At 24.5% G+C, this 27,377-nt stretch overlaps 3 protein-coding genes across 4 annotated transcripts; 1 reads left to right on the top strand and 2 right to left on the bottom strand.

Moving 5' to 3' along the window:
* Window positions 1-1,832: 1,832 nt before the first annotated feature.
* Window positions 1,833-9,943, top strand: LOC132919559 (cell division cycle protein 27 homolog). Its single transcript, XM_060981252.1, is given in 17 exon segments — window positions 1,833-2,025; window positions 2,788-2,863; window positions 3,425-3,510; window positions 3,512-3,573; window positions 3,736-4,015; window positions 4,083-4,192; window positions 4,758-4,934; window positions 5,505-5,625; window positions 5,710-5,853; window positions 5,919-6,111; window positions 6,188-6,368; window positions 6,427-6,652; window positions 6,736-6,863; window positions 7,099-7,216; window positions 7,335-7,538; window positions 7,591-7,729; window positions 8,310-9,943. Coding segments are annotated over 17 exon segments (2,280 nt in total). The 5' UTR covers window positions 1,833-2,001; the 3' UTR covers window positions 8,321-9,943.
* A 723-nt stretch (window positions 9,944-10,666) lies between these two features.
* Window positions 10,667-19,464, bottom strand: LOC132919552 (lysosomal alpha-glucosidase-like). The gene is made up of 18 exons (XM_060981240.1): window positions 18,962-19,464; window positions 16,984-17,153; window positions 16,679-16,853; window positions 15,527-15,617; window positions 15,220-15,388; window positions 15,076-15,142; window positions 14,235-14,336; window positions 13,884-14,024; window positions 13,573-13,689; window positions 13,307-13,518; window positions 12,680-12,813; window positions 12,143-12,294; window positions 11,930-12,078; window positions 11,784-11,868; window positions 11,504-11,685; window positions 11,317-11,402; window positions 11,019-11,221; window positions 10,667-10,891 (listed from the first exon to the last, which is right to left on the bottom strand). Exons 1-18 carry the CDS (start codon window positions 19,331-19,333, stop codon window positions 10,832-10,834), a joined length of 2,667 nt encoding a protein of 888 aa, XP_060837223.1. The 5' UTR covers window positions 19,334-19,464; the 3' UTR covers window positions 10,667-10,831.
* Window positions 19,415-25,848, bottom strand: LOC132919536 (lysosomal alpha-glucosidase-like). 2 transcript variants are annotated; one of them, XM_060981226.1, is made up of 19 exons: window positions 25,693-25,848; window positions 24,921-25,495; window positions 24,577-24,737; window positions 24,341-24,515; window positions 24,070-24,160; window positions 23,121-23,289; window positions 22,999-23,065; window positions 22,828-22,929; window positions 22,626-22,763; window positions 22,447-22,566; window positions 22,158-22,369; window positions 21,939-22,072; window positions 21,152-21,303; window positions 20,935-21,083; window positions 20,772-20,856; window positions 20,525-20,706; window positions 20,276-20,364; window positions 20,009-20,211; window positions 19,415-19,864 (listed from the first exon to the last, which is right to left on the bottom strand). In XM_060981226.1, the coding sequence occupies exons 2-19, from the start codon at window positions 25,458-25,460 to the stop codon at window positions 19,802-19,804; spliced, it is 2,832 nt and encodes a 943-aa protein (XP_060837209.1). In that variant the 5' UTR covers window positions 25,461-25,495; window positions 25,693-25,848; the 3' UTR covers window positions 19,415-19,801. The 2 variants fall into 2 exon arrangements, with proteins under 2 accessions (XP_060837209.1, XP_060837203.1); XM_060981220.1 differs by lacking the exon at window positions 25,693-25,848 and having other exon boundaries at window positions 24,921-25,614.
* Window positions 25,849-27,377: the final 1,529 nt, after the last annotated feature.

Genomic DNA, 27,377 nt, shown 5'->3' with positions numbered 1-27,377 from the left:
ATAAAAAAATCGATTTTGCCGAAAACTGATTATACGTAAAAATTTCCGTTTTTCCGTTATTTTTTGAGGTGTTATCCTGATGTTTTTGAAAACTACTGGAAATTTTTGCTTTTGACCCCATCCCCCCCCCCCCCCCCCGAAGTACCAATTAGATTCGTTTTCCTTTTCAGAGAGGGGCTGAAGTCAAAAATCAAAGCATTATTTCTACTCCAAAACGTGATGACAGACACAAAAAAAAAAAATAAAAAAAACATACCTACATCATTATGAAATCAATACATTTTTCACTTCGTTCAGAATCTTAAATGATTATTAATAATGAATTATTTTAATTATACATATACAAATGACAATTATTTTATATTTTTTAATTATTTTAATTTTTTATCCTTTAACATTTTTACTTACATAGTACAAATGACAAATGACAATGATCGACTATGTTAAATACAGATTGCAACTATACTTTTAGATATGTTATAGAAGTGTTACATAGATATAAATGTAATGATTATATTTAATTATGTAATAAAATAACTAATAATGTATTTAGTTGATACGGGGCTTTTTTTCGAATACCGTAAAAAGTTTGAGCCCTTGTTTTAACTATTTGGCCTTTTTCAATTAATAAGTAATAATAACGCATCATTACTCTACTTGATACTTTAATAAATAATAAAATAATTTTTTGGGTTTATTCAGTTTATTGATCATATTAATATGACAATATGTCTGTACCTATACATGAGTACAAGGGCGGATCCAGTGGTGGGAAACTTTGGGCAAGTGCCACCCCACTGGAAAAATTAATATTAAAAAACATACATTTTTATCATATTGTTTTTTTTTTAATGGGGGTTAACTTATTATTATATTATTATAATGCTGAATAAACTATTTTCATAACCCATATTCACAAAATGATCAATGACTTTGGCCATCTGAAAATTTTCATTTGAAAACCTAAACTTTAAGTTAAAATGTTTTTTATGGCTAAACAATTAACGAATCTAATACACAATGCCACTATATAGTGGTGATAATATAATATAAATATCAAGGTGGATATATAGATATATATATATATATCCACCTTGATAAATATAATATACATTTTATCATTGATTTATTAACTTGTCAATAAGTCGAAACATTTTATTAATCATTTAATCAGTATGTAAGATCAGAAAAAAATAAATAAATGATAGTCTTAAAAAATAAAACTACATTGTTAAATTATAGATATTTGAAATCACAAAGACGTGGAACTTGGGGATGCTTAAAGTAAAGTTGGGGTGCTTCAGCACGCCCTAGCATCTCCGTAGTTATGCCACTGATTAAAGGCAATGAAGAAAAACTAACTGCTAAGCATAGATTGGCAATGTTACGCACTTGTAAGACAGAGACAATAAATGCGGGTGTACCGAGTGTCTTCCTATTAGTATTTGGTATCTAATTTGCCATTACCAATTTGGAAATACCGTTATCGTTATTAATTTTGTCATCGAACGTTTAAAGTATGAAATGAATAAAGAAAATGTTGTGTTATAGGTTATACATCAAAATATCCCTTTCAGTTAGTAGACTAAATATTATTTTAAATTTAAATGGTTAAAGCGAAAAAAGAAAATTTTAGTTGAGTTTTATGAATAATATCAAATCTCTAAAATAAATGTGTAAGGTATAAGTACTTGAATTAATATTAATTATTAATTAATAAGTAAGTAGTTCAATGTTATTAAACAAAAATAAAAATCAATGTATCTACGATATGAAAGTAAGTTGGTACTGTTGTCATTCTTATCAATTTAGCTTCTTTCATTTTTTCACTACATGATAAAGTCGCAACTTGGTAAAAAATATTTTACATTAATTTAATAATTTCCTAATTTTAGTTTTAATTTCTTATTGAATTGTGGTTGTGTTTTAATTACGTTCAACTAATAACCATTATTATAGTGCACATACATACCTACATATAAATACATTTATTTGTTTACGATGATTATTCAAGAACCCATCCAAGTAAGTGTGTAGTTCTCGTGAATAAAACCTATGTCAACAATGTTATTGATGGTATTGAAGTTTAAAATATAGAATAAATATATTTCTAATAAAAACAATGATCAGATAAATAGAACCTGTATATTTTTCTACTCAAAAGTAAACATTTTTATTTTGTAATGCATATAATACATTAAGTTACTATAAGTATAGTGTACAAATATACGATAGATAGGTAGTTTGAAAATAATTAATTTTCATTCAAACGATCTTAATAACATTTGAGTTGTATAATTAGGACAAAAATATAATACCATAGGTGGATTTAATTTTATAGTTTTTGAAATTGCAACTAGATAAATGGTTGCCTATCTATATAATTAAACATCTTTATTTTTAAGATTTCAAAATTAAAAATAATCTGGTTATCTCAATATATATATCTTTAATTATATATTTTATTCTGTCAAGTATAGAATTGTTTATTTGAGTAAAGTATAAAAAAACTGAAGGTTATCTACCCATTATTTTATAATATTTATAATTTATTTATAATAATAAAACTATTCTTAATTTAACTGAATGTTACACAAACCAAGTATTTAAAAATTTTTACATACAATTGTTATTATTTTATATTTCACATCATAGTAATCATCAATATTCATTGTCAATAAATAGAAAGTCATGGTTCTTAACATACTTTTAGTGTAAAAACATTTCATTATTATATTATATAAAGTATTAATGTATTTATGGATTATGTAATTTAAAATTTCACAGGCTGCAATTTGGCATTGTTTAAATCATTATGCTTATTCAGATGCAATATTCCTTGCAGAAAGATTATGTGCAGAATGTAAGTTTTAAAATATTTTTATATGAATAAAATGTTTAAAATAGAGCTGCAAACTTATATCTATATTTTTGGTTGAACTATTTAAAGTTAATTCCCTCCTAAAATTTAATTATGTTAATATTTTAACTTATTTGTATATTAGATTTGTAGTATAAACAAGCTGTACTATGCTGAAAAATTATCAGGTCTGAGGTTAACTACCATTTGACCACCCATGCAGCTTTTAATTTACATTTTTTTTTTTTACTTCATAATATAAATATTACTGCTTTTGTTAACAAGGACTGTTCTCTTAGTATTAAATATTAATATACCTTTGACATAATAAAAGTTTATATTTTATTATTTTATTTAATCATAAAATCTTATTTAGTTTTTTAATTTAATTATAGTTTGCTAATATTATTTTCAATCAATAATATTTTATTGTTTAATGAATCTCTTAGTTTAAATTGATTATTTCATCACAAAACCGCCGTTTAAACTACTCTTAAATAATTATTATAAATATAATTAATATCTTAATTGATTTTAATAATATATTAAAAACATTATTTTTAGTTGATTCAGATGAAAGTATCTATTTATTGGCTACTTGTTATTATCGATCGGGTAAACCATCTCAAGCATATACAATTCTGAGTGGAAAAAAAAATCGTGTCAGAAAAATGCAAATTTCTACTAGCCCGTTGTTGTGTTGATCTTCACAAGTATGGTTACATTTTTGTATTTCGGGAAAAAATATAATATAATTTATTTTTTTTTTTAGCGAATGTTTAATAAATTACTAGTATATAATTTATAAATATATTTTATTTTAGTGTATAATATAGTTTTATGCTTATTTATTAATTTGTTTAATCAATTTATAGGTTGTCTGAAGCAGAAACTGTGTTAACTGGTAATGTAGGTGATTTAATATCATCTTCATCGTGTTCATCTTTTATTGAAACCATAATTTCTGATTATGGCGACAGTGCTCCATTTGCTTTGCAACTAATAAGTCACATTTGGTGGCGTTCTGAAAGATCACATTTAGCTGCAGAGGCTTGCCGGAAGGCTCTGTATTTAAATCCTTTTTTATGGCAATCATTCCAAGACCTATGTGACAGAGGTGTTAAACCTGATCCTGAACCCACTAAAATATTTAGGGTAAAATATTAAACATTTTAAATATTATAAATTGCATTTTGATTTATGTATTCTTATTATATTTTAGGTGGATAACTTAGAGAACTTTAATAAATGCCTAGGTTCAAATTCTCATGTCAATTCAACGCCTTTATCAACCTATAATCTTTCATATGAATCAATAAATACGTTTAATAGGTAAGTTTATGTCATATATGTATATTGCCTTCTGTCATAGTTTAATTGCTGAAAGCATTATTACGGTCAAAGTTTTTAAGCAGATATTAAAATATATAAGTTTTGTGATTGTATGGTGCTAGTGGTTAATAATAATTCACTCAAGCTTAAAAACACTTATAGTCATAAGCGCAATATATAGGGTTAAGCGCCCCAAAATCAATTGTAGCCCCCCAAAATGATTTATATATCTCAGGGAGTATACACACAGTACATACATGCAAATAATAATACCCCCTCCCCAAATTTAAAACTCAAATTGCGCCCATGTTTTTAGTTTGTCTCGTGAAAGAAAGGTACCGTTTCGAAAATGTAGACTGAGCTTTGTAACCAGTATCGGGCCGAATGTGATGTAAGTATTATGTGCAGAGTGGTATGGGGAAAAAATATCTGGTTTTCGTCAAAATAGGGTACCTTTCTTTTGTAAGACAGACTATAGAAAACATCTTAATGAATTTGCAGCCAATGTGTTAAAATATTAATTATGTCACTTTTATATCTATGATAATTTATTGTTAAATTCTAGTAGTACACCAGCTCAAAAAATGGTTAACATGTCTGTACCTAGTAGTAATAGTTCAATATCCAGTGGTATACAACCATTTACACCTGATATGAATAATGCCAAAGCAATATTTGTTCGACCATTAGGAAGAAAAGTAAAAGTGATTAATGAAAATGCTTATAGCCCATTGACACCAAGGTAAATTAACTACATCCAATATATATATATATATTATTTTAATAAAATCATAATCAAATGTCTGATGAATTTTCAGGTAAATTCTTTTTTCACAGAGTATTCTTAGTACAATAAGTATATTGATTCACTTTCTTTTATATCATTATATAAAATGTTATAATATATGTTAATGTCATATTATATGAATACTCATGTATTTATTGACGCTCTTATGTTGTAGGAAAGATATTAAGACTTTTTAAAATATGAATATTAAATCAATTAATGACTTTGTTTATCCTGTAAAACACTTCTACATTTTCAACTACTTTTTATAGACTTTGTATTGAGTAAAGCAATATCCCTATAATTATCGCCGTATTGTGAATCATTTATATATAGTGAATACCAGATTAATATTCTAGCCAGTCAATTTTATCAATATTAATAATATTAATTCAATAGTGGTAATATAGTAATATAGTGGATTTAGTTCTAATTCTGAATGTATTATTTGGTTATAGTTTTATTTTAAATATTTATAAGGGTTAATTATAATAATTAAACTAATATTTGCTATTTTAAAAATAGTTTTGGAGTATTCCCCCTAGAAAATTCAGATAATTTGTCTGTTTGTTCATCCCAATCAATGGTTTTAGTTCCTTCAGCTACATTAAATGAAACTAATGATCAGAAATTCATATCAAAAAGAGTAAGTATAGAATATTTTTATTTTATTTTAAAATATTTTAATTACAGTTAATACTTAAAATATGTTTTTACATTACATTGATAGAGTTCTAAACCAGTTTTTAGTCAGTCAGGGAATACAAGTAATATTAACAATTTAGGCACACAACAAATAACCATGCCTTCAAGTCCTATGTCACATGTCGTAAGACGTAGTAGTCGAATAATCACCAATAATTGTTCGGTCAAGGTAACTTTTATTTTATAATTAAAATATATATTATCTTAAACTTTTAAATAAAATATTTTTTACAGGAAAATACTAAGAGCCCAAATAAAAAGTTTGCTAGCCCTAAATCGGCCACACGTAAAATAAAAAGTGGATTGATTCCCAAAAAGTCAGTTTTTGCTGATATCACTGAAAGACATCCAAAAGAGCGCGGAGTAATGGAAGTAGAAACATTAACACTTGCTCAACAAGCTCTTAATTTACAAAAAAAAACTACAGGTAATAAATATCATTTAATTACATTTTTACTCTTATGTTAGTATTAAATGATTCAATTTTATATTTAATTTTATAGAAGGACTTTTGTCTTTACTAAGAGATATTGGAATAGCATACTTGCAATTATCAAAATTTAATTGTAAAAAGGCAATCCAATTATTTCAAAGTTTACCACCACGACAATATAAAACTGGTTTTGTATTGTCAATGATTGGAAAAGCATATTGTGAACAGTCTGATTACCTACAATCAATAAAGTACTTATTTAATTAATGTTTATAAATTACTATTATTGATTTGAATTATTTTCAACAGATATTTTAGCGAAGTCAAAGAACATGAACCATACAGGGATACGTTAATGGAACTTTATAGTACATCTCTATGGCATCAACAGAAAGAGGTTGCTTTATCTGCTTTAGCACAAGATATGACTGCTTTAGATAGAAATTCTTCATCTACATGGTGTGTCGTTGGTAATTGCTTTTCTTTGCAAAAAGAACACCAAACGGCAATAAAATATTTTCAAAGAGCAATACAAGTGAGTATTATTTATAATATTGATTTGTTTTTTTTAAACACTGAAAAAATAATATACTTACATTATTATTAATTTACTTATAGGTGAATCCAGATTTTCCATATGCATATGCACTTTTAGGTAATGAGTATTTAGTCACTGAAGAATTGGAAAAAGCTATTACTTGTTTCCAGAAAGCTGTGAAATTAGATCCAAGACATTACAAATCTTGGTAAAATAATATTTATATGTTAATCTTATTTCTTTCCATACTTTTTTTTAGATTTTTGAATCTTTTAAAGTAAAATGTGTTTTTATTTTCTGGGTGAAACTGAATATATTGTTTTTACAACATTTTATTTTTAATAAAAATATTTTTATTAGTTTTAACTTATTGAAATCATAAATCTATTCACATAGTATTACAGTATGCTCAATGCTGATAATGATCTATACATTTATTTTAGGTATGGAATTGGTGCTATTTATCAAAAACAAGAACGATATGAATTAGCTGAAATGCATTATAAGCGAGCTCTTAGAATAAATCATAGTAGCGCTTTAATCATGTGTCATATTGCAGTCGTAAGTATAATAAACTCTTATAACCTAAATCAAAATTTTCTAAATTATCATTATATTTTATATTATAATATGTTTAATACTTCAAAAAATTTCATTATATTGAAATATGTTTAAATAGGTACAAAATAGTATGGACAAACCTGACCAAGCGTTACATACTTTACATATAGCTTTAACATTAGAACCTAAACATCCAATGTGTAAATATCAACGAGCACAAATTTACTCTAAACTTGGTAAATTGCCAGAAGCACTGTATGAATTAGAAGAATTGAAAGAAATTGTGCCAAAGGAATCTCTAGTCTATTTTTTAACTGGAAAAGTATGGTGTAATACTATTAATTTATTCTAGTTTTTAATCAACATTTTTTTAGGTGCATAAAAAACTAGGCAACATACATTTGGCATTAATGAACTTTAATAGAGCAACTGACTTAGATCCAAAAGGGGCCAGTAATCAAATTAAAGAAGCAATAGATCCGACAAATAATCAATCACCATTGGATGATTCAGGTTAGTAAAAATCTAAAATATATGATAGATGTAATCATTTTTGTTTAAATTAATCATCAAAATTGTATAGAATTGTACTAATTTGCTGATGAATTTGATATGACAAATTGAGATTAATTACAAATATAGTTCAATAGTATTAAAAATATAAGTTCTAACAAACCTAAAGCAATTTATTTAATGAAATATAACTATAGAATTCCAAATTATGAAAATAATTATATCAGATTATGATATAATAATGTTTGAAGTCTGAAATCATTTGAAATATTTCACAAAAATGTAAATCATTGAATTTTTTTTAATATACATTTTGATGATAATTAATTATTAGATAATAATAATAAGTCCACGAGTTGTAACTTTAATCATAAATAATTCCTTATAAGCTTTTGGTAAATTATACATTTATAAATAGAATGACAAATGTTCTTAAAAATAAAACTTATTTAAAAAAGAAAAATTTTTTTTATTAAAATACTGAAATATTTCAAAATTTTATATTTCAAGAAACACATTTTCTAACACTAGATATAAGTATTATTATTAATAATAAATATGTATGTTTTTATTTTTTTAGATGACCCTTGATGCAGTAACTTAATTGTTTGTTTATTTATTTATTTTATAACATTATAATTTATATTATCTTCTTAACTAATATTTTTAAATTGTTTATTGCCTTGAAATTTATTTTTAGTGGTTATTACAAAAAAAAAAAAAAATCATAATATTAATAATAATAAAAAAAAAAAGACTGTTGAGATGCGTCATTAAAACAAAAGCTGTTTTTTGGTTAAAAACTACAAATAAAGTATCTTGTAGAACCAAAGTCATTTTTAACAATTCCTATTTTAATTTGTTTATTATTTTTTTTAATTTGTTTTTTATTCAGTTAATATTTTTGTGGCTTGTATTAAAGTTCCTGATTTTTAGAGCTAATTTTTATTATTAAAATATATATTTGTGTATAATACTTATTAATAATCTAAATTTACTTGGTATATTTTATTGCCAGTATCTGATAATTTTGTATACCATGAAATGTAAATCTACATTTTGTAAGAATTCTCTAATATTAATTAATTATTTTGTTCTATTATTATACACATTTCAAAGTTCTTATGAACATTACAATTATTAGTTTAATTCATATTGTTACTGTTTTATAAAAAAATTTAATTGAAAAATGTTAGTATAACTAGTTATATTATGTATAATTGAATATCAATTGTTTATTAATATTTATTTAAGTAATCTAGCTCTAAAAATCTAAGCCACAAAATAAATATAAAATTTTATTTGACTAACATTGATCAACATATAGTTTTTAATGATATGAATTACTGTTATAATATCTATGGTTATTTTTTTTTTTTATTATTATTCAATTTATAACTATTTTACTTTAGAAATCATTTAAAATTGTATAAAATAATAGCCGATATGCAAAAGATAACATAACCACAATTTTGTTGAGTTTCTATGCATCTGAACGAAAAATATCTTCATTTCCTTTCACCACTGTATCAAATTATCAATGTAGTTATATTCAATATTTAATAATATTTCAGTCAAATATAATTTTATATTTAATTTAATCAATAATTTTATAACTAAAATCATTTTATTATTTGTTAATGTTTATAATAATTCAGTTAAATATTATAAACACTAATTATGAAATATATATTTTATTTCATTTAAAGAAATGTTCAGAAAATATTAAATATAAAGTTGAACTAAATTCACTTTTACATTTAAATTAAATTATTACTAAATTTCAACTTGATATTACACAATGCATTGGTTATTTATAGATTGATTTGGAACTTGTAATTAATTAAAATTAAATTAAATTGTGATTGTGATTAAATACTTAATTTAAGTTAATTTTATACCTGTATTAATTAATAAATATTTATTGTACAGACATAACTGTTAATGTTGTTTTACACTTAGATAATTAGATATTTAATTTAGAAAACTTGATGGAAACAACAAGAGTTAACAAGTGATTTATTTTAAGGAAAAAATAATGTTCTTTATTGATAGAAAATTAATTATTACGTTACTCATTGATTTGAATTCATCTATTCTAAGAAAATAAAATGAGATAGCATTTCATCCAGTAAACTGATATTAAAATAATTTATCGTCTACTAATGTACATGACAAGTCTAAGTTAAAAGCATTTAAAATACATACAATTCACATTCTAATAATGAATAATTCTATTTTAATATTCTTCAATTTGAATATATTATATGCTGTATTGCTGTAGATGTAAATAATATATATATATAACAAACTATATAGTTTCAATAAATCACTGATGAAGAGATTTTTATAGACAGGACATTTTTAAATTATAGCGATTAACATGCTTATGATTCTTATACTTGGATTATGGTATAGCTTATTGATAGTTAATATCTAGCGAATATTTACTTGGTAGTTATTAAATTTCTTTCACATTTATAAACCGATAACTGGGATGTTATGTTTTTTCAGCTAAAATAAAATTTTTTTTTATCTAATATTAGAAATTATTTTGAAAATTGCAAATTTCGGTTAGAAAATTTAAATCATCTATAGGTCTTATATTAACATCAACATTATTTTAATCATTATAAAACATGGAAAAACACATAATTAATAATAGTTATTGGAAAAAAAATTGTAATTTAATCAATTGCATTTATATTTTATGTGTAGAAAATTATATATTTACAAAAATCAAATAAATGTAAAACCATCTCTTTTGTATACAATTTAATTTGAGGCATCAGAAGGGTAAATCCATCAATGTTACTGGTCTATAGTTTCTAATTTTTATAACTGGTTCCTAGTTTGTAATAAATATAGAAACTAACATTAATTATTTTATACACCAAGTAATAATCTAATATTATTTTATATATATATATGTTAAAATTGTTTTTAATTAATGCAATTTTCTATATTTATAAGTACCAAAAAGTATGAACTGAATCATTTACTCTTGTATAATCAACCACATTTATGGTTATTATTCAACATTTATTTTACATAATTTAGTACTTTGTAGATGGAAATTTATTCATTATTGATGTTCATAATTTACCACGTTAAATTGAATGGCATCCTTAGATCTAAGTTTAACATTTTGAAGTATAAAACCTATAATAAATATAGCATTTTATTAATTAGTTATAACTTATAGGTATTGTACAGTTAATAATACAATTTATGTATAATTATGTTGATATGTATATATACAATAATATTTAATTATACTTCAAATTACTTGTTTGGTTTTATTGAAGTAATAACTATTGAACGGAATTCCATTAACTTGTGAATTAGTTGGTCCTTCTTTGATTCCAAGTACAGTAATATTTTGTAACACAAAGTTGTCATCAATATAACCATTCATCTCTACTACACTAGAAAATGTAGTTTTATCAAGTTTAAATTGCACTTTGTTGAATGATTTATTTTTCCAGGCATCTACAAAATAATAGATTATGAGTATAATCCATCATCATTTTATGGTTAATGTTTAAATAAAAACATTTGACATGTAGATATTCATGACATCTTACCTAAAGACTCTCCATCGTCAAAAAATAAAAAACCAGTTGCTTGGTTGTGTTTAGGAGCTACTAAAAGTTCAAAGTGATTTTGACGACTAAACCAAGTTACATAGCACATTCAACATTTATGGAACAAGTAAAATATAATAGTAAAAACAAATAGTGATTAGAAAATAAATAAATAGGTATTGTTTACCTTAATGTTGTAGTTAAAGCGGGCATTTGTGTTGGTAAAATATAACCCCCTCGCACCAGTAAAGGTATTGTGTGGGTTGGAGCTGTTATGAAAAAATAACTTCCTTTGCTTAATATCGCAGTGTTATTGTAAAAATCATACCATGTATCTTTAGGAAGATATACATATACTTGATGATTTTTCTAAAAGTATTTATTTTAATTATTTTTTTACATATAAACTTGTTATATAGTATATACATTAAATATTATTTATTAGAAAATATTGATTATTTACTAACTTCTTTTAAGACTGGCAAGATCAGTAAGGCTGCACCCCATAGGAACTGTGTGTCTATGGCATATGTATTTTCATCAGATGGATACCTATGTATGTGATAAAAATTAAATAGAGCTTGCTTGGTTTAAAATTATTGTCTGTAATTACTCAAAAAACAAAGGTCGAACAACAGTTTCTCCGTAAATATGAGCTTTCCAAAACAGTGAATACAAATATGGCAATAGATAATACCTAGTTATCAATGATTTTTTTGCAGATACTATAACGTTTGATCCTAAAGCTACTGGATCTTGGTCCTAAGAATAGTATAATAATAAACACTTTTTTACAAAGCTTTTGGATATTTGTGAAATATATTACTTTCATGTATTGGCCGTTATGATTCCTAGAAAATGGATAGAATGCTCCCAATTGAATCCACCTTGAGCACAACTCAACAGTTGTATCGTGGTGAAAACCACATATATCTGCACCGACTAAGGGAATGCCAAATAAATTAAAATTTATTATATCTGAAATAAGAAATGATTATGTAGTTTTTGATTTATACTCATTTAATAAATAAAGGTATAAAGATACTTTATCAGACATCTTATTTTTCAAATTATTTTTTTTCCAAGTATTTGTTAATGTGTGCTTAAATACTAAATAGCTAAATTTACTGAATTTAAGATTGACATATTGTAGCACAATAGGAGACATGGCTAATAAATAGCCATTGGTATGGGAAAAAATATAATGGGTAAGTGTGTAACTGAATTTGTATTACTAATAAATGATCTCTAAATCAGCCCTCATAAGATAACTTTTAATATTTGATCTTTGTAAAAACCAGGGTTATTATATTATTGGTAGATAAATATTTTTATTGATTAGTGATTAAAAAAATTGTAATACCTGTTATGGACTGTTTCATATCATCCCATGAAGAGTTTATGTCTCCAGTCCAGTGACCAGCATAATGTCCAAAACCAGGAAAAGAAGATCGAGAAATTATAAAAGGTCTAGTATTTTTTACTTCTGACAATGCACTAACAAAATAATTGAGTTCAAAACTAATAAATAATAATGCTTACTTGTATAATATAGGGGGAGGTAACTAGGCCATATAATAAAACCTGGAGGTTAGACCACAAGTGTACAGCACAAAAATATATGAATATATAACATTTATTAATTTAAGTACCTAGGTATATAATTTAATATATATATATTTTTTTTAAATAATGTGTTACAGATTTTACAAATTAAAATGTTTTCCTGGCTTTTAATATATCTTTACTTGTTTAAAATAATGACCCAATTACCATATACCCTTTTGAAAAATCTAGTTTTGTCAATTAATTTTTGATTCTTTAAAAAAACTATTGATAAGCTTATTTATAATATAACTTTCCTAGATACTTGAAGAAAAATTGTAATAAAATCTTAGCAATAGCAAATAGGTATAACCAAATTTTTAAGTTATGTTAATAGACTTTTCAACTAAACTACAAACTGAGCAAAAATAAATCAAATCATTACTCGTGAGTGGATATAGTTTCAACAAGTCCATATAAATTATGCAAATCATAATGAATACCAGCGAAATGACTTGCTGACATGCAAATAGTTTTGTAGTTCAATTGACCACCAACTATACCAGGAATATATTGAGGTAATTCCCAGTGATCAGATTTAAATGATGAACACCCATTAAAATCACCATTGACAAAATTAGCTGGTTCATTCATATCCTTAAAATAAAATACATCAGATGAAAATCATTTTTGTTTTAGTATCAAACTTACCAACCATAACCCATCAAATTTTACAATATTGTAAAAATTTAAAATCTGGTTTTTCCAGTATTGGGTTGCTTTTGGATGTGTAAAATCAGGAAATACTGTTCCAATATTATTCCAAACCTTAAAACATGAAATGTTGATACCTACCTATGATCTAATAATATCAGAAAAAGCTGGCTAATGCATATTATTGTCTTTAATTTTCAAAGACTAGTAGTCAGATCATTAAAGCACATAACGTATTGTTGAAGTCTTACTTATTGATCAGAATATATGCTTGCTAAATTACCTTACTAGGTGTTAAAATTACATACTTTTCCTTCCAATGGTTGACCAGCAGAGTTTTTTATAAAAATATTGTCGTTAAGACCGTCCTTTAAAGGTACATAAATTTTTCCATTTGATTGTCGTGATTTGATACCTGGATCTAAAATAACTATATGGTGCATTCCGTTCTAATAAGAATTCAATAAAAAATTAAATTAATTTTTTAATTTATCATAATTATTCAGAACTACACATATTTTCCAGTTTACAAATTAATTTTAAAAAAAAACAGAATCTATTGAAAACATTGTTTTTCTATAGATGTTTTACTTCTTGGTCCTTGTATATTATAATTTCAATTTTCAAAACAAAATAAATTAATAAAATGTGTGTATTACCTTATGTAAATTATTCACATATTCTGGTAGTTGCTTAAAATTGTTGGAAAGTGTGAAGTCATCTTTATTATTCATATAATCAATGTCATTCCAGTGAGTATCCTGAAATGATTTATGAGCTCAGGTATTATAAGTACACTAAATTAATTGCAATATTTATAACTAGCTAGTTTGCTAGATGCCTAGATATATTATGTAGTTGATATTGTATGACTATCATTGTGTAAAAAAGGTTTACATGAAGAAAATGTTATATATCCGCGTGTGTTGTATACGTCTTACAAACATATAACATATCAAATTTATGTTTAAACTAGTTAATAAGAATCAATTTTGAGTCATTAATTTCAATATAAAAGTGAATTTTGTACCATAAAATATAATATACAGGTAAGATTGTAAGAATATATCTAGAGTATCTTAAAAGATTTTATTTATAATACAATTTTATAAAACTTATAATTTTCATTTTTTTATTTGAAGAAAAATTTACAATCTGTATTAATTTAACACAATAAGTAAATGAGATGGTTATACAATCAGTATAAAAATAAAAAATAATGAGTTATCCAGTGTCCAGCAATAAAATCTTTAATAACATTTTTTAATTTATTATTAAAATCCCACAAGATTACACTCTTACAAAATATTCTTACCTATAAAATTGATAATAAGCCAATTTATTATAATATCGAAATCAACGATATAAAATTGATTCGTCTGAACTAAAATTGTCTATATTGTATGTCAGTAAGAAAGATACAAGTCTTAGTCCTTAAAAAATATAATATGAATTGCAATATAATAATTAGAACATGTAATAATTTCATCATTACTATACCCAAGGAATACCAGCTTCTATAGTTCTATTATAAACTTGAACGAGATCTTCAAAAGTCTGCCCAAATCTAAAAATAGAAGAAAAAAATGATTTTACTTTTTTACTAAAAAGTACCTACTCAAGATTATCTAAAACTATGTTTACCGGCTCATATGAAAACCTAAAGACCAATAAGGTGGTAAAAATGGTCTGCCAATAATTTCAGTATACTGAGTAATAACATCTGAAGGCGTTGGTCCAGAAAAAAAATAAAAATCTAAGATTCCGCCAATAACACGATATGTAATTGCAGGCGCAGGCTGTAATATAATATCTGTAGAAAGGATTACCGATTAGGTATAAATATGATTAAAATATATTATAAGAAAAAATATATGATGAATAAATGCATAATTTGTATTAGTATGTATGTATTATTATTTATTATAATTGTGATTCAATTGTTACATACCCATAGCATTGCTATTAAATAAAAATACTCCATGACTCTTCCCAGATTTTTCCATTGATAAATAAAACGGATGTGAGCCATAGCCGTTTATCTAAAATAATGAGTATTAACGTATTAAAATATTATGTATATATATTTAAACTTGTATATATATAAATTTATATAATGTGGTAACATTTTTAACTCTGTAAGTAATCAGTGATTTTACTAAAAACTTTAAACAATTTTTCCATTTTTTTTTTTTTTATAATTTAAAATAATAACAAATCATCATATTCTAATAAAGACTTTATATTGATTACTATTTATACAGTTATAATTTTTATGTTTTTGAGTTTTTAAATTATATTATCCATTTTAATTTAATTTTCAAAAGGGGAATGTATTTATGAAAATTTCAAATTACCTGTATCAAAATCGAATTTTGAATGAGTATGTAGGTATCTAATTAATTATAGTTATTAACTTATGAATATTAAATATTTAGGTAAATGGAGTGATGTGTAGGACGTAGGTATCCCACAAAATTGTTATCTACTTATCCGTTCATCATAACATTAAATACTTAAGTATACATTTTTAAGTTATAAGTTATTATATAGGTAGTAGGTACCTACTATAAATCGAAGTTTAATTTTGTATAAAATTGTGTCAAATTTCATAAAAATGTACTGCTTTGTAATAAGAATTAAAAATTGTATACTTTTTTTTTTATTCTTTACAAATATACTTCTCCAAATTATTGTTAGTTAAAATACTAATATAATGAACGAAATTGATATGTTGAATAAGTTTTTATTTAGACTTGTGCGAAGAATTCATTACCACCAATAGAATTTAATACTATGTGATGTGTGTATTCAGTCATTTAAGAGGTCGAGGCACCATTTTTGATTTAGTATCTTAGGTACCTACCTACTAGATTACATATTTTTTCAACTAATTAATAATATGCTACAATAGCAATGGTTGAATAGTTGAATATATATACTTATTACCTACTAATAAGTTATTAGTTATCATTGTATAGGTATTTCAAAAAATGCTACTAAAATTCTTACTTATAGCCTAATAGCAGTAGTAAAGATAATTTTATAGGTACTAACCACTATAGGAGGTGTCTAGTTATGACTTATAAATAGGTACGCTTACGTCAGGTTTTGGAGTACTGTCATGATTAAACAGTGTATATGTTTTCCAATTTGAATTTAAGACTAAATTAGTTCTATGCTCTCCCAGTCCATAAATATATTTCGAGGGTAATAAAGCTGACAATTGGATAAATTGATCAGAAAATATAAAACCTCCAATATTTCGACTATCAAACCTGGAATTTTAAAACGTATTTTTTCAGTTAGCAATTAACTAGGTAATTCAAAACAAATTTATAATAGGTGTATATTGTAAGTAAGTATAATAATGCATATTTATTATTTACTGTTATGGGAGATACTCACAGAACTGTATCATCCACCTTACGAATAATTGCAAATCCAACTCCGTTCTTCGAAAGCCGTACAATAAAATCAGATATTATAAAAGTATCATTTTTTTGAGTTGGTTTTCCTTTAAACTCGTTAATTTTTGGAAAGGGTGGTTTATAACGTATTTGAATTGCATCATCAATCTATTATAATGAGATATTTTTTAATTAATTTTTATGTCGAAATACTCCGAAAAATATTCTGCTTTAGGAAAAGTATTTAAAAATGTATGTTGTCATTCAAAAAAAGTAAATAACTTAAAGAATTATTTCGATAAAAAATATTTTTAAAAACGTTAATAGATTTTTAAATTATGAGTGTACGATAAAAAAAATCATTCTGTATTGGTACCTATGCAATTTATTTATTTACAAATCATGCATATTACGTATGTTATTATACTATATAATATTGGTAGGTATATTACAAAATTATTTATTTAAATAAACAATACCCTGTGAGTGGAAGAAATTTAGTAATGCACACCCGGTTCTTCCCTTTCATACAGGAGCTTAAAAACAGGAAAAAAAACTAAATAGTATACCTATCTTCATCACTATTAAATTTTAATATATTTATAAACCTAGTTAAAGGAATATTTTGTTAAATTTTAAAATTATAGCTATACAAATTGAAGAATTTAAAAATTGTTTACTACCAAATAGGTACTTGTAGATTGTAAACTGTTGTGATTTTGACGAATTTCGTAAACACTTGAACTTTATTTGTCTATTAAAATATATTATTCATGTTATTGTCTATCTATTTTAAAAATTTGTAAACAGATATAAGTACAACTTATCTGGGATCTTGTATAAAATGTTTAAGCCAGCAATTAGTTTTTTGTCAACATTTATAAAACATAATCTAAAAAAATGTTCATGTCTATAATAGGTATGCTCAATAAAGTCAAAATTATACTATGTATAGAAAATATATACGGATAATATAAAAATTTAAAAAAATTCAAGGATCTATGGTTACATTCATTTTTGAATTACAATAATATAACAGTTGTTTTATGGATGGATATTCAATGTTCTAAAAATTAGAATTTCAAATGGTGATAAAATATTAATTTGATTTAACGGTCGAAATTTTTTTTAGATACAATCTTATACAGGGTGAATCTTTTATCATAAAACATTCATTATATCAAAAAGTATTCATGTTTTTAAAAATATTTTTTTACACAGTTTCAAGTTGTTAAAAAAACAATGTTTTTATTAAAAAATTATATTTTCAAATATTTTTTACCCTTATATTTTTTTTAAGTATTACTTTTTTGAATGATAACAAAGTTTTTTACTATATTTCATATTCCAAAGCAGAATAATTTTATGTATCAAAATATGATACATAAAAATTGAATTTAGGGCGAGTAGTTTATATGAGTTATAACTTAAAAGTATTTAAAGTTTAGATGCGCAGAGTGGAGTGGTACGGGGTTACCCCGCAAAATGTTTGTCCACTACTACACTTGTCTAAACTTAAATACGTATAAGTTATAACTCATGAACTACCATACATTTTGTGGATTCAAATCGTTACACTGCTTGGTTGTGATATCTGATCTCTCTCATTAATATTTTGTTAAAGATAGCTTAATTATCCACCTACTCATTACAACTGAGTTACATTTTTATCATTTTCCTATTCAACAAAAAATCTTGAAGTTTTAAAAATGCAGACATTTTTTCATTTCAATTACCATATTTACTTGATTAAAAATCAAGAAAGTAAAAAATGTTTTTATGAATTTCTAACTAAAAAATTATCTAATATTTTTTTATAAACATTAAATATTTATAAAAAAAAATTATAGCCTATTGGTATAAAAATATAATTGACTTCCAGATTTACTACCTTAAACATTTTACTTAAATTAGTAATTCAATTTCAATTTTATTTTAATTAATTATTTTATTCTGTAAGAAATATTCATAAGTACCGTAATTCGTAATCTTTGTGATGTTTCAAAAATAACATCCAGTCGCAAAATTTGGATATTTTTTTTGTAATTAGAATCCACTGATAAATTATAAAATGCAACTATTCCAGTACTTGTCTTAGATATATTAATTGTATTATAATTATTGTAACATTCTGGATAGTAGCACCATGGCCATTGAGTAAAAGATTGCTCAAATGGTGTCCAGGAACAATTAATTTGTTTGCAGATTACTTCATCAGACTTTCCTTTGGGTATACAATCAAACTTTAGTTCATTAGGCATTGAGTGACAGTAATACAAATTTAATGAGAAAAAAATCTGTATAAATAATAATATGAAGATCTTGGAAATATCATATTTTAAGTGCATATTAAACAAAAGAACTACACCAAAAAGCAATAATAAATTTTATAAAAACAAAATAATATAAATATTAAAGATTTTTAAACATTTATAAAAGTAAAGTAGTTTATTATTCACAAAACATCACAATTGAGTTATACTATTTATCAAAATTTTAACATTTTATTCTCTATTTCCATTTATATTATAATGAACATAATATTAATCTTAGTATAAATTGATAGGAAACCCAAAAGTATATATTTAGATAAAAACAATGTACAAAGGGCATAATTTATATCTCATTAAAATAAATACAAACATGAATATTAAATTAAAACTAGTTGATATCAGTTTAATAATAAACAATAATTTAAAAAATATTATACAAGATAAGATATTTTCATAATAATGTGTTAATTATTTAATTTAATACATTTACCTAAAACAAAGAAGAATTGTAAACAATTTTAAGAAATATATTTGATTAAATATTTAAGTCCATGTTATATTGAAAACTATATTCAAGTCCAAGTTTAATGATGAGAAGTAAAGGACCTAAAAAAATATTATATATATATATATATATGCATATTATGTAGTTTGTATGCAATTTAATAAAAGCTGATAATACTAATAAATAGTTGTAAAGAAACAAAAATGCATTATTTATTATAACAAAATTTAACATTTATTACTCACTTCTTCAGTTGTATTATAATAAAAATTATTGTAAGTAACTCCATTCACTTGAACATTTTTTGGTTGATTTAGAATGCCAAAAACAGTAATATTTTGTAAAATAATTTTTTCGTCAGAATAATTATTTGTGACAACTTCATTTAACAATATTGTGTTATTTAGTTTGAAATGGATTTCGTTATATAACCCATTTTCCCATACATCTTAAAACAAACATTTTTTATAAAATATAGCAAGAAAAAATAAAATAATTGCATTATTAATTACTTAAAGAATCACCGTCGTCCCAAAACAAGTAGCCAAATGCTTCTTTAAATTTGTTTGGTGCAATTAAAAGTCCAAATGAATTTTTACGGCTATAATTTAAATTAAACGATGTTTATATCATATTGATACAAATTTAAAATTAAAATAATAAATAAATTTAAGCTTTAGTAACATATCATAATTTTTCTTACAATCTAATCTTACATTTTAAATATTATATAGAAATAAAATAAAATAAGAAAAGTATACCTAGATGTAGTGGTAGTAGCTGGATCTTGAACTGGTAAAATATAGCCACCACGTATCTTAAGTGGAATAGTATCTTTTGGAGCATCAACAGTGAAAATGGATCCATTACTTAGAGTACATTTTTTAGAATAATAATCATACCATATATCATTGGGTAAATAAATGTCTACATCTACTTGGTTCTAAAAATACGTAGATAATTTATACATCAAATACTTTACTTTAAATAAAATTATAATAACCAAACCTCTTTTAAAACTGGTGAAATTAATAAAGCAGAACCCCATAGGAATTGTGTATCAATGTTGTAAGTACTGTTATCATATGGATATCTAAATAATTTCATTATTTGTACCATTTATCTTCTAAGAATATCAAATTTAATAATAAATAAAACTTAATATACTTACTCAAAAAACAGTGGTCGTGCAACTGTTTCACCATAAATATGTGCTTTCCAAAATAAAGAATACAAATATGGAAGCAATGAATATCGAATTAACAAGGCTTTTTTAGCCGATTCTATAACCAATGGCCCTAATGCTACAGGATCTTGATCCTTTCATATAATAAATGTAATTATATTATTTTTTCAATAAACGTACAACTATTAAAATTAATACATACAAAATTTTCATTAGAATTATGATTTCTTGAGAATGGATAAAATGCACCTAATTGACTCCAACGCGAACAAAGTTCAACTGTAGTATTATAGTTAAAACCACATATATCAGCTCCCACAAGTGGTACACCAAACATATTGAAAAGCACAATATCTAAAATAAAATTTATTTTAATAATATAAAAATAAATAAAAACCATAATTATCATGCAGTATGCACTCCTCCTCCCAATTAAACCATGAATATAATATATGCTCTACCAATGATACTAAAATTATTAAAATTATAATATTATATTAGTATTATTTGATTGCTCTTGCGCCTTAGTACAAACTACAAGTGAATATTTTTTCACAAAAATTATTTTTTGACCAAAAAACATAAAGTTGCCAAATTAATAATATAGTTAAAAGTCTTAAATAGTGAGGACTAGATTTATTATTTTGGTAATGCCATTTACTAGGTACTCCAGTATATGTCTGTTTTTTATGTATGTAAAAAAGAGTATATTTTGAATCAGAATGTCTAGTTATGAGTTTATGACCATCTGGTGCAAATCAGACTCGGTTGATTTCTTGTTCTTCTTATTATATTAATATTTATCATTTCTCAAAAAAAATGTGTGATGTGTCTAAATATATAAATAATTAAATTTAACTAGTGATAACATGGACTTGCAAGTTATAGTTTGATAAATATTTTTAATGCAATAGACTTATCTTAGTATGTCAGTTGACGCTAGAACTCATATTGAAAAATAACTAAAATAACAATTTTTAAATTATTACCAGTAATAGATTGTTTCATATCATCCCAAGTAGAAAATACATCTCCAGTCCAATGACCAGCAAAATGTCCTAAGCCAGCAAAACTTGATCTTGAAATAACTAATGGTCTTGAATTTTTAATAACTGATAATGCACTAAAGTTTGTAAAATATTTTTTTTCAATTCATTATGAAATAAAAAGTTCATACTTTTTTTAATGTTACCACTTGTGAATCTTACAATTGCGTTGTTATAGCTTCAGAAAATCCATAAAGATTATGTACATCATAATGAAGTCCAGCATGCTGATTTGCTGACATGCAAATAGTTTTATAATTTAATTTTCCACCAGCGACACTAGGTGTATACTGAGGATTTTCCCAATTACTAGAATTGGTAAACATGCAACCTTCCCAATCGCCATTGACAAAATTTGATGGTTCATTCATGTCCTAAAAATTTTTGAAAATTAAAAATTAAAAACAAAATTATAATAGTTTAAAATACAAAATATAATTATAATACTAACAATCCATAAACCATCAAAAGGAATAATATTATGATAGTTAGATACTTGATTTATCCAATAATCAATTGACTTTGGATTAGTGAAATCAGGGAACACAGTACCTCCATCAAGGTTCCATACCTAAAAAGTATTGCAGTAAATTATAAATACAATTAATATTTAAATAGGAAAAAACATACTTGGCCTTCAAGTGGAAGACCAGAAGAATTTTTAATGAAAAGTCCATTTTTTAAGCCATCATCATAAGGTGGATATGATCCTTTTGGTTCGCGAGAAGAAACTCCAGGATCCAATATAATTACATGATGCATTCCAATCTTTAAAGATAAAATTAATGAATACAACTACTACATTTAACAAATAGAAGAAATACTATACTACCTCATGTAAATAATTCACATATTTAGGAAGATCAGTAAAATTATCACTTAAAGTGAAATCATTTCTATTTTTCATATAATCAATGTCATTCCAATGTGTATCCTAAAAATAAATTATAACTTTATATGAATAAAATAATAAGAAGAAAAATATTAAACATTAGTAATTTACCCAAGGAATTCCTGCACTAACAGTTCTATTGTGAACGTTAATAAGATCTTTTAACGTTTGTCCAAAACTAAAAATTATTTAATTGATTAATTCAAATTTGATTTGTAAAAAAAATCACTTACCGGCATAAATGAAATCCTAATGTCCAATAGGATGGTAAAAATGGTTTACCAATTGTATCTGTGTATTGAGATATAACATCAGAAGGTGTTGGTCCCATAAAATAATAAAAATCTAATATACCACCAATTGTTCGGTAAGTGATTGCTGGTGTTGGTTGCAACACAATATCTAAAACAAACAAAACAAAGTTATTTTTAATTAACAACAAATTTCTAAAAAAATGTCATAGAAAAAAAAACTAAATACAGTATTTGATTTATATTGTTTATACACTAAATAAGTAAATGTCAAAATCTTTAACTATAAATAGATAATTTAGAAGCTCCTTAAATGTTAGGTTTATAAAAAATATTGTAAGTTAAGAAAATAAGTTGAATTAAATGTCTACTACAATAAGAACACAGTGTAAATTTTAAGGATATTTAAATCTTAAGTATACAACCAGTAAGTTGCATATAAAATAATACTGTATTACTTTCTCATAAATACAATTATTAATTCAATGTTCATAAATTACAATTTTTAGACAAATTTTCTATATTATGAAATAAAAAATAAAAAGTGGTACAATAAATATGTACATAAAAATAAATAAAAGAAATACAAATCTTGGAATGATTTATATCTTAAATTTTGATAATATTTTGTTTTTAATGTACTTCTTCAAAAAATTGACATTTTAGCATAATTAGTATTTACTGTTTAAAAGAATCATTTTATATATAAATGACAACTAGATTGCTGACTTTCTAAACTAGAAAAAACAAGATAATTTATAAAATAATAATAAAAAATTGAATCACAGAGGCTTATAAATATCTATTAAAACTTATAAAATGTAAACATGAACTAATTATACAAGATAATTTAACTTATTTCCTAATTGAATATACAGTGATAATAATATCAGCTAACTATTTTTTATTTTATAAATAAGCTATTTCATACCCATAGCATTGCTGTTGAATAAAAAAACTCCATGACTTTTTCCTGATTTTTCAATCAATAAATAAAATGGATGTGAACCATATCCATTCATCTGAATAAAAAACATAGTTATTACACTGCAATATAATAGGTTGAATAATGGCAGCTTGCATTAAAAATATATTAATTTAATGGACTTATCATGGGCCACTAAATTATATTAAAGGGACCATTAGATTCATTCAATTTTTAGTGATTGTTCATGCAATCTGGCATGAAAATATTAACTTACATCATTTGTCGGTGGGCTATCATGATTGAAAAAAGTATATGTTTTCCAATTCATATCAAGCAAGAGACTAGATCTATGTTCACCTAAACCATATATATATTTCGTTGGTAATAATGCTGAAAGTTGAATAAATTGATCAGAATAAATGAAACCTCCAATATTTCGACTGTCAAAACTAGATTTAAAAAAATATATATTTATATATATAAACAAAATATAAATTATAAAATTCTTACATGGTTAAATTATCACTTTTCCTTAGAATTGCAAATCCAACTTTATTATTGGATAATTTTACTATATAATCAGATACTAATGGTTCATTTTTATTATTAAATTTAAGTACTGGTACTTCAGGATATGGTGGCTCATATCGTTTATTTTCTGGATCATAAATCTAGGCAATAAAATAAGTAAATAATATAATTTGGTATTAATTTTACAAAAATGTAATTACCTACAAGTAAAAAAATTTTACAATAATAAAACTCACAAATAAACAAACACATTATTGTTTATACAATTTTATAAAAAGCTGTCAATTCTGAAGTAAAATTTGTTAAATGAAAATATTTTTTACCTTAACACGTAATCGCTGAGCTGTTTGTAATGTGATTTCCATACACAATACTTTGATATCATTTTTATAAATGGTATTTGCCGTAATGTTAAAAAATGCTATTATTTCATCTCTGGATGTAGTTACATTAATAACTTTGTAATTACTATAATTTGAAGAATAATAACACCATGGTATTTGAGAATTTTCAGTACTAGGTGACCAACAGCAATTTCTTTTTTCACAGCTTTGCTTATCAGCTTTTCCTCTTGGAAAACAATCAAATTTATATTCATCGGCGGTTATTGAACAATAACTATCAGCTACATGATTATGAATAGTATCAATATCAGTCTCCTGTTCAAGATATTTACTTGAAATATTACTATTTTCTTGTACATTTTTATTGTCACTTAGATATAAATATAGTAAAACTGATGTCAACAAAAAAATGGAAAGTAGTGAAATAACTGTGTTTTTGTTACATTTTGGATCTTCATCAGCTGAATTTTTAAACACGATAGGTTCATATGAATTTTTAGATTTAGTTTTCTGCTTCATTGTAAGTGAAATGAATGATGTTTAATTAAATTTCACTAAATAGAAAATAAAATATTATGTACATTCAGTAGGTAAGCATATTAACAGTTCAAGTACAACTGATAGGGATGATAGTAACATATTATGTTAAACACTTCTATTTATTTGTAACGTAAATAGATAAAAAATAATGAAACTATTATTCTCCACAGTTAATATAACCATATAATAGATTAAAATACGATGTACTGACCTTATTTGTTATTTAATTTATAGTATCTGTGCATTAACAGTAAAGTGTTTATAACTCAAACGTAGGTAATTGCTTTTAACACTGATTCAAAGTTCAAAACTTTAATCACAACATGTATTTACATTGAAAAAGAAAAAAATATAATCTCTAAATCTAATAACTAAGATTTACCAAAAAATTACAATCTATCAGACTGTTTCCAAATGTACGTCTAACAATAATTTAATAGTATTTTGGAATTTTGGATTAATAACAAAAATCAAAATAGAAATAAAGGTATTAACTATTAGGAAAAGTAAATTAAAGTTTTTAAAATTAAAAAAAACTGTGAAATATGCATGATAAATGGTGATAATGTAACGATATAAAATGGGTTACGGATCACCTAGATCCCGCGACAAGTAGATCCCCGTATGTCAACCGGATCCTTTTGGACATTTAGAACCTCAATGACAATTTAGATTCCATATTAACTATAATCTCCCACGTCATTTAGGTACCCAGAAATCGGCGGTAATTTAAAAAACTTGTCTAAAAAAAATACTTAAATAACAATTTAAATTTAAAAAATATTATGAAATAGTATGAAGTATAAGTAAGTTACATAGCGTTAGTAAAATCTCTAATTCCATTAATTATGATATTAGATTCGATGTTTTAAATAAGTAGTAACGTTTCATTATACTCTAATATACACGATATATGAATTATCGGTTATGTTAATGTAGAACTTATATATAATTTTTAAAAGAACTTGCTCAAATACCTATATATTATAATAGGTAAATACATTAAAACCTAACCATTAACCTAACAGGGTGACTATACTTATTTACAAGCATTGTATGACCACTAATTCCTTTTATTTATTTATAAGTTTATAATATTTTTCGTTTCTTGATATAAATAATTATTTAATTGGTATTTAATAAAAAAAAATGTATGCAAGGTAACAAAATAAAGAAGAAAAAGAATAACAGTGTTAAGTAATTTTCCACACCACCTTTATTATTAAACGACGTACAATAACATTGTCCGTATTGTTTAATAACTTTATGAGGTATTACACGAGGCGCGTTTTTTTATTGTGGTGTCCCCAGTAGGCCTAATCCACATCGTAAGCGAGAACACATCATATGCAGGGGCGTATTTAGGTAAGGATTTTGGGTTCTGTTGTTCAGAAAATCAGAACGGCAAATTCTTAAAGACTTAGAGGGGCGGCAAATTTTTATTTCGTACTTTATGAGTACTAGCGCAGTGACGTCAATCATTAATAATTTTCACAACACATGTGTGCCATAGAGGTATAAAATACTATAGTATTTATATAACATGGTATTCTATGGTATTAACAGTTTGACCACTATTGCGCGGCGTAGAAGTTTTTTAATTTTTTTTTAATGGGGGGAAGGCGGCAAAATATGTGTTGCCCTTATCCTAAAATTCCTAAATACACAACTGATCATATGAATGCATTCAAATAATAAAAAAAAAATATACAATAACTTAAACTATGTAGGTATTAATAATATTATATAATATAAAACGGGTAATGTGTATAATATATGTGTGTTGCCGGCCGGCGATAGTCAATGTGTTGGATGAGTGGATGGGAGATGAGCGCTAATGCGTAAAGGGGGGACAACTAAATTAAGATGAGCTTCTTATTGATGCTGCCAATCTTC

This window comes from Rhopalosiphum padi, chromosome 1 (genome assembly GCF_020882245.1).
Source record: "Rhopalosiphum padi isolate XX-2018 chromosome 1, ASM2088224v1, whole genome shotgun sequence".
Classification (NCBI taxonomy): Eukaryota; Metazoa; Arthropoda; class Insecta; order Hemiptera; family Aphididae; genus Rhopalosiphum; species Rhopalosiphum padi.
The sequence above is the reverse complement of the archived record's forward strand: the minus strand, read 5'-3'. Positions and strand labels throughout refer to the sequence as shown.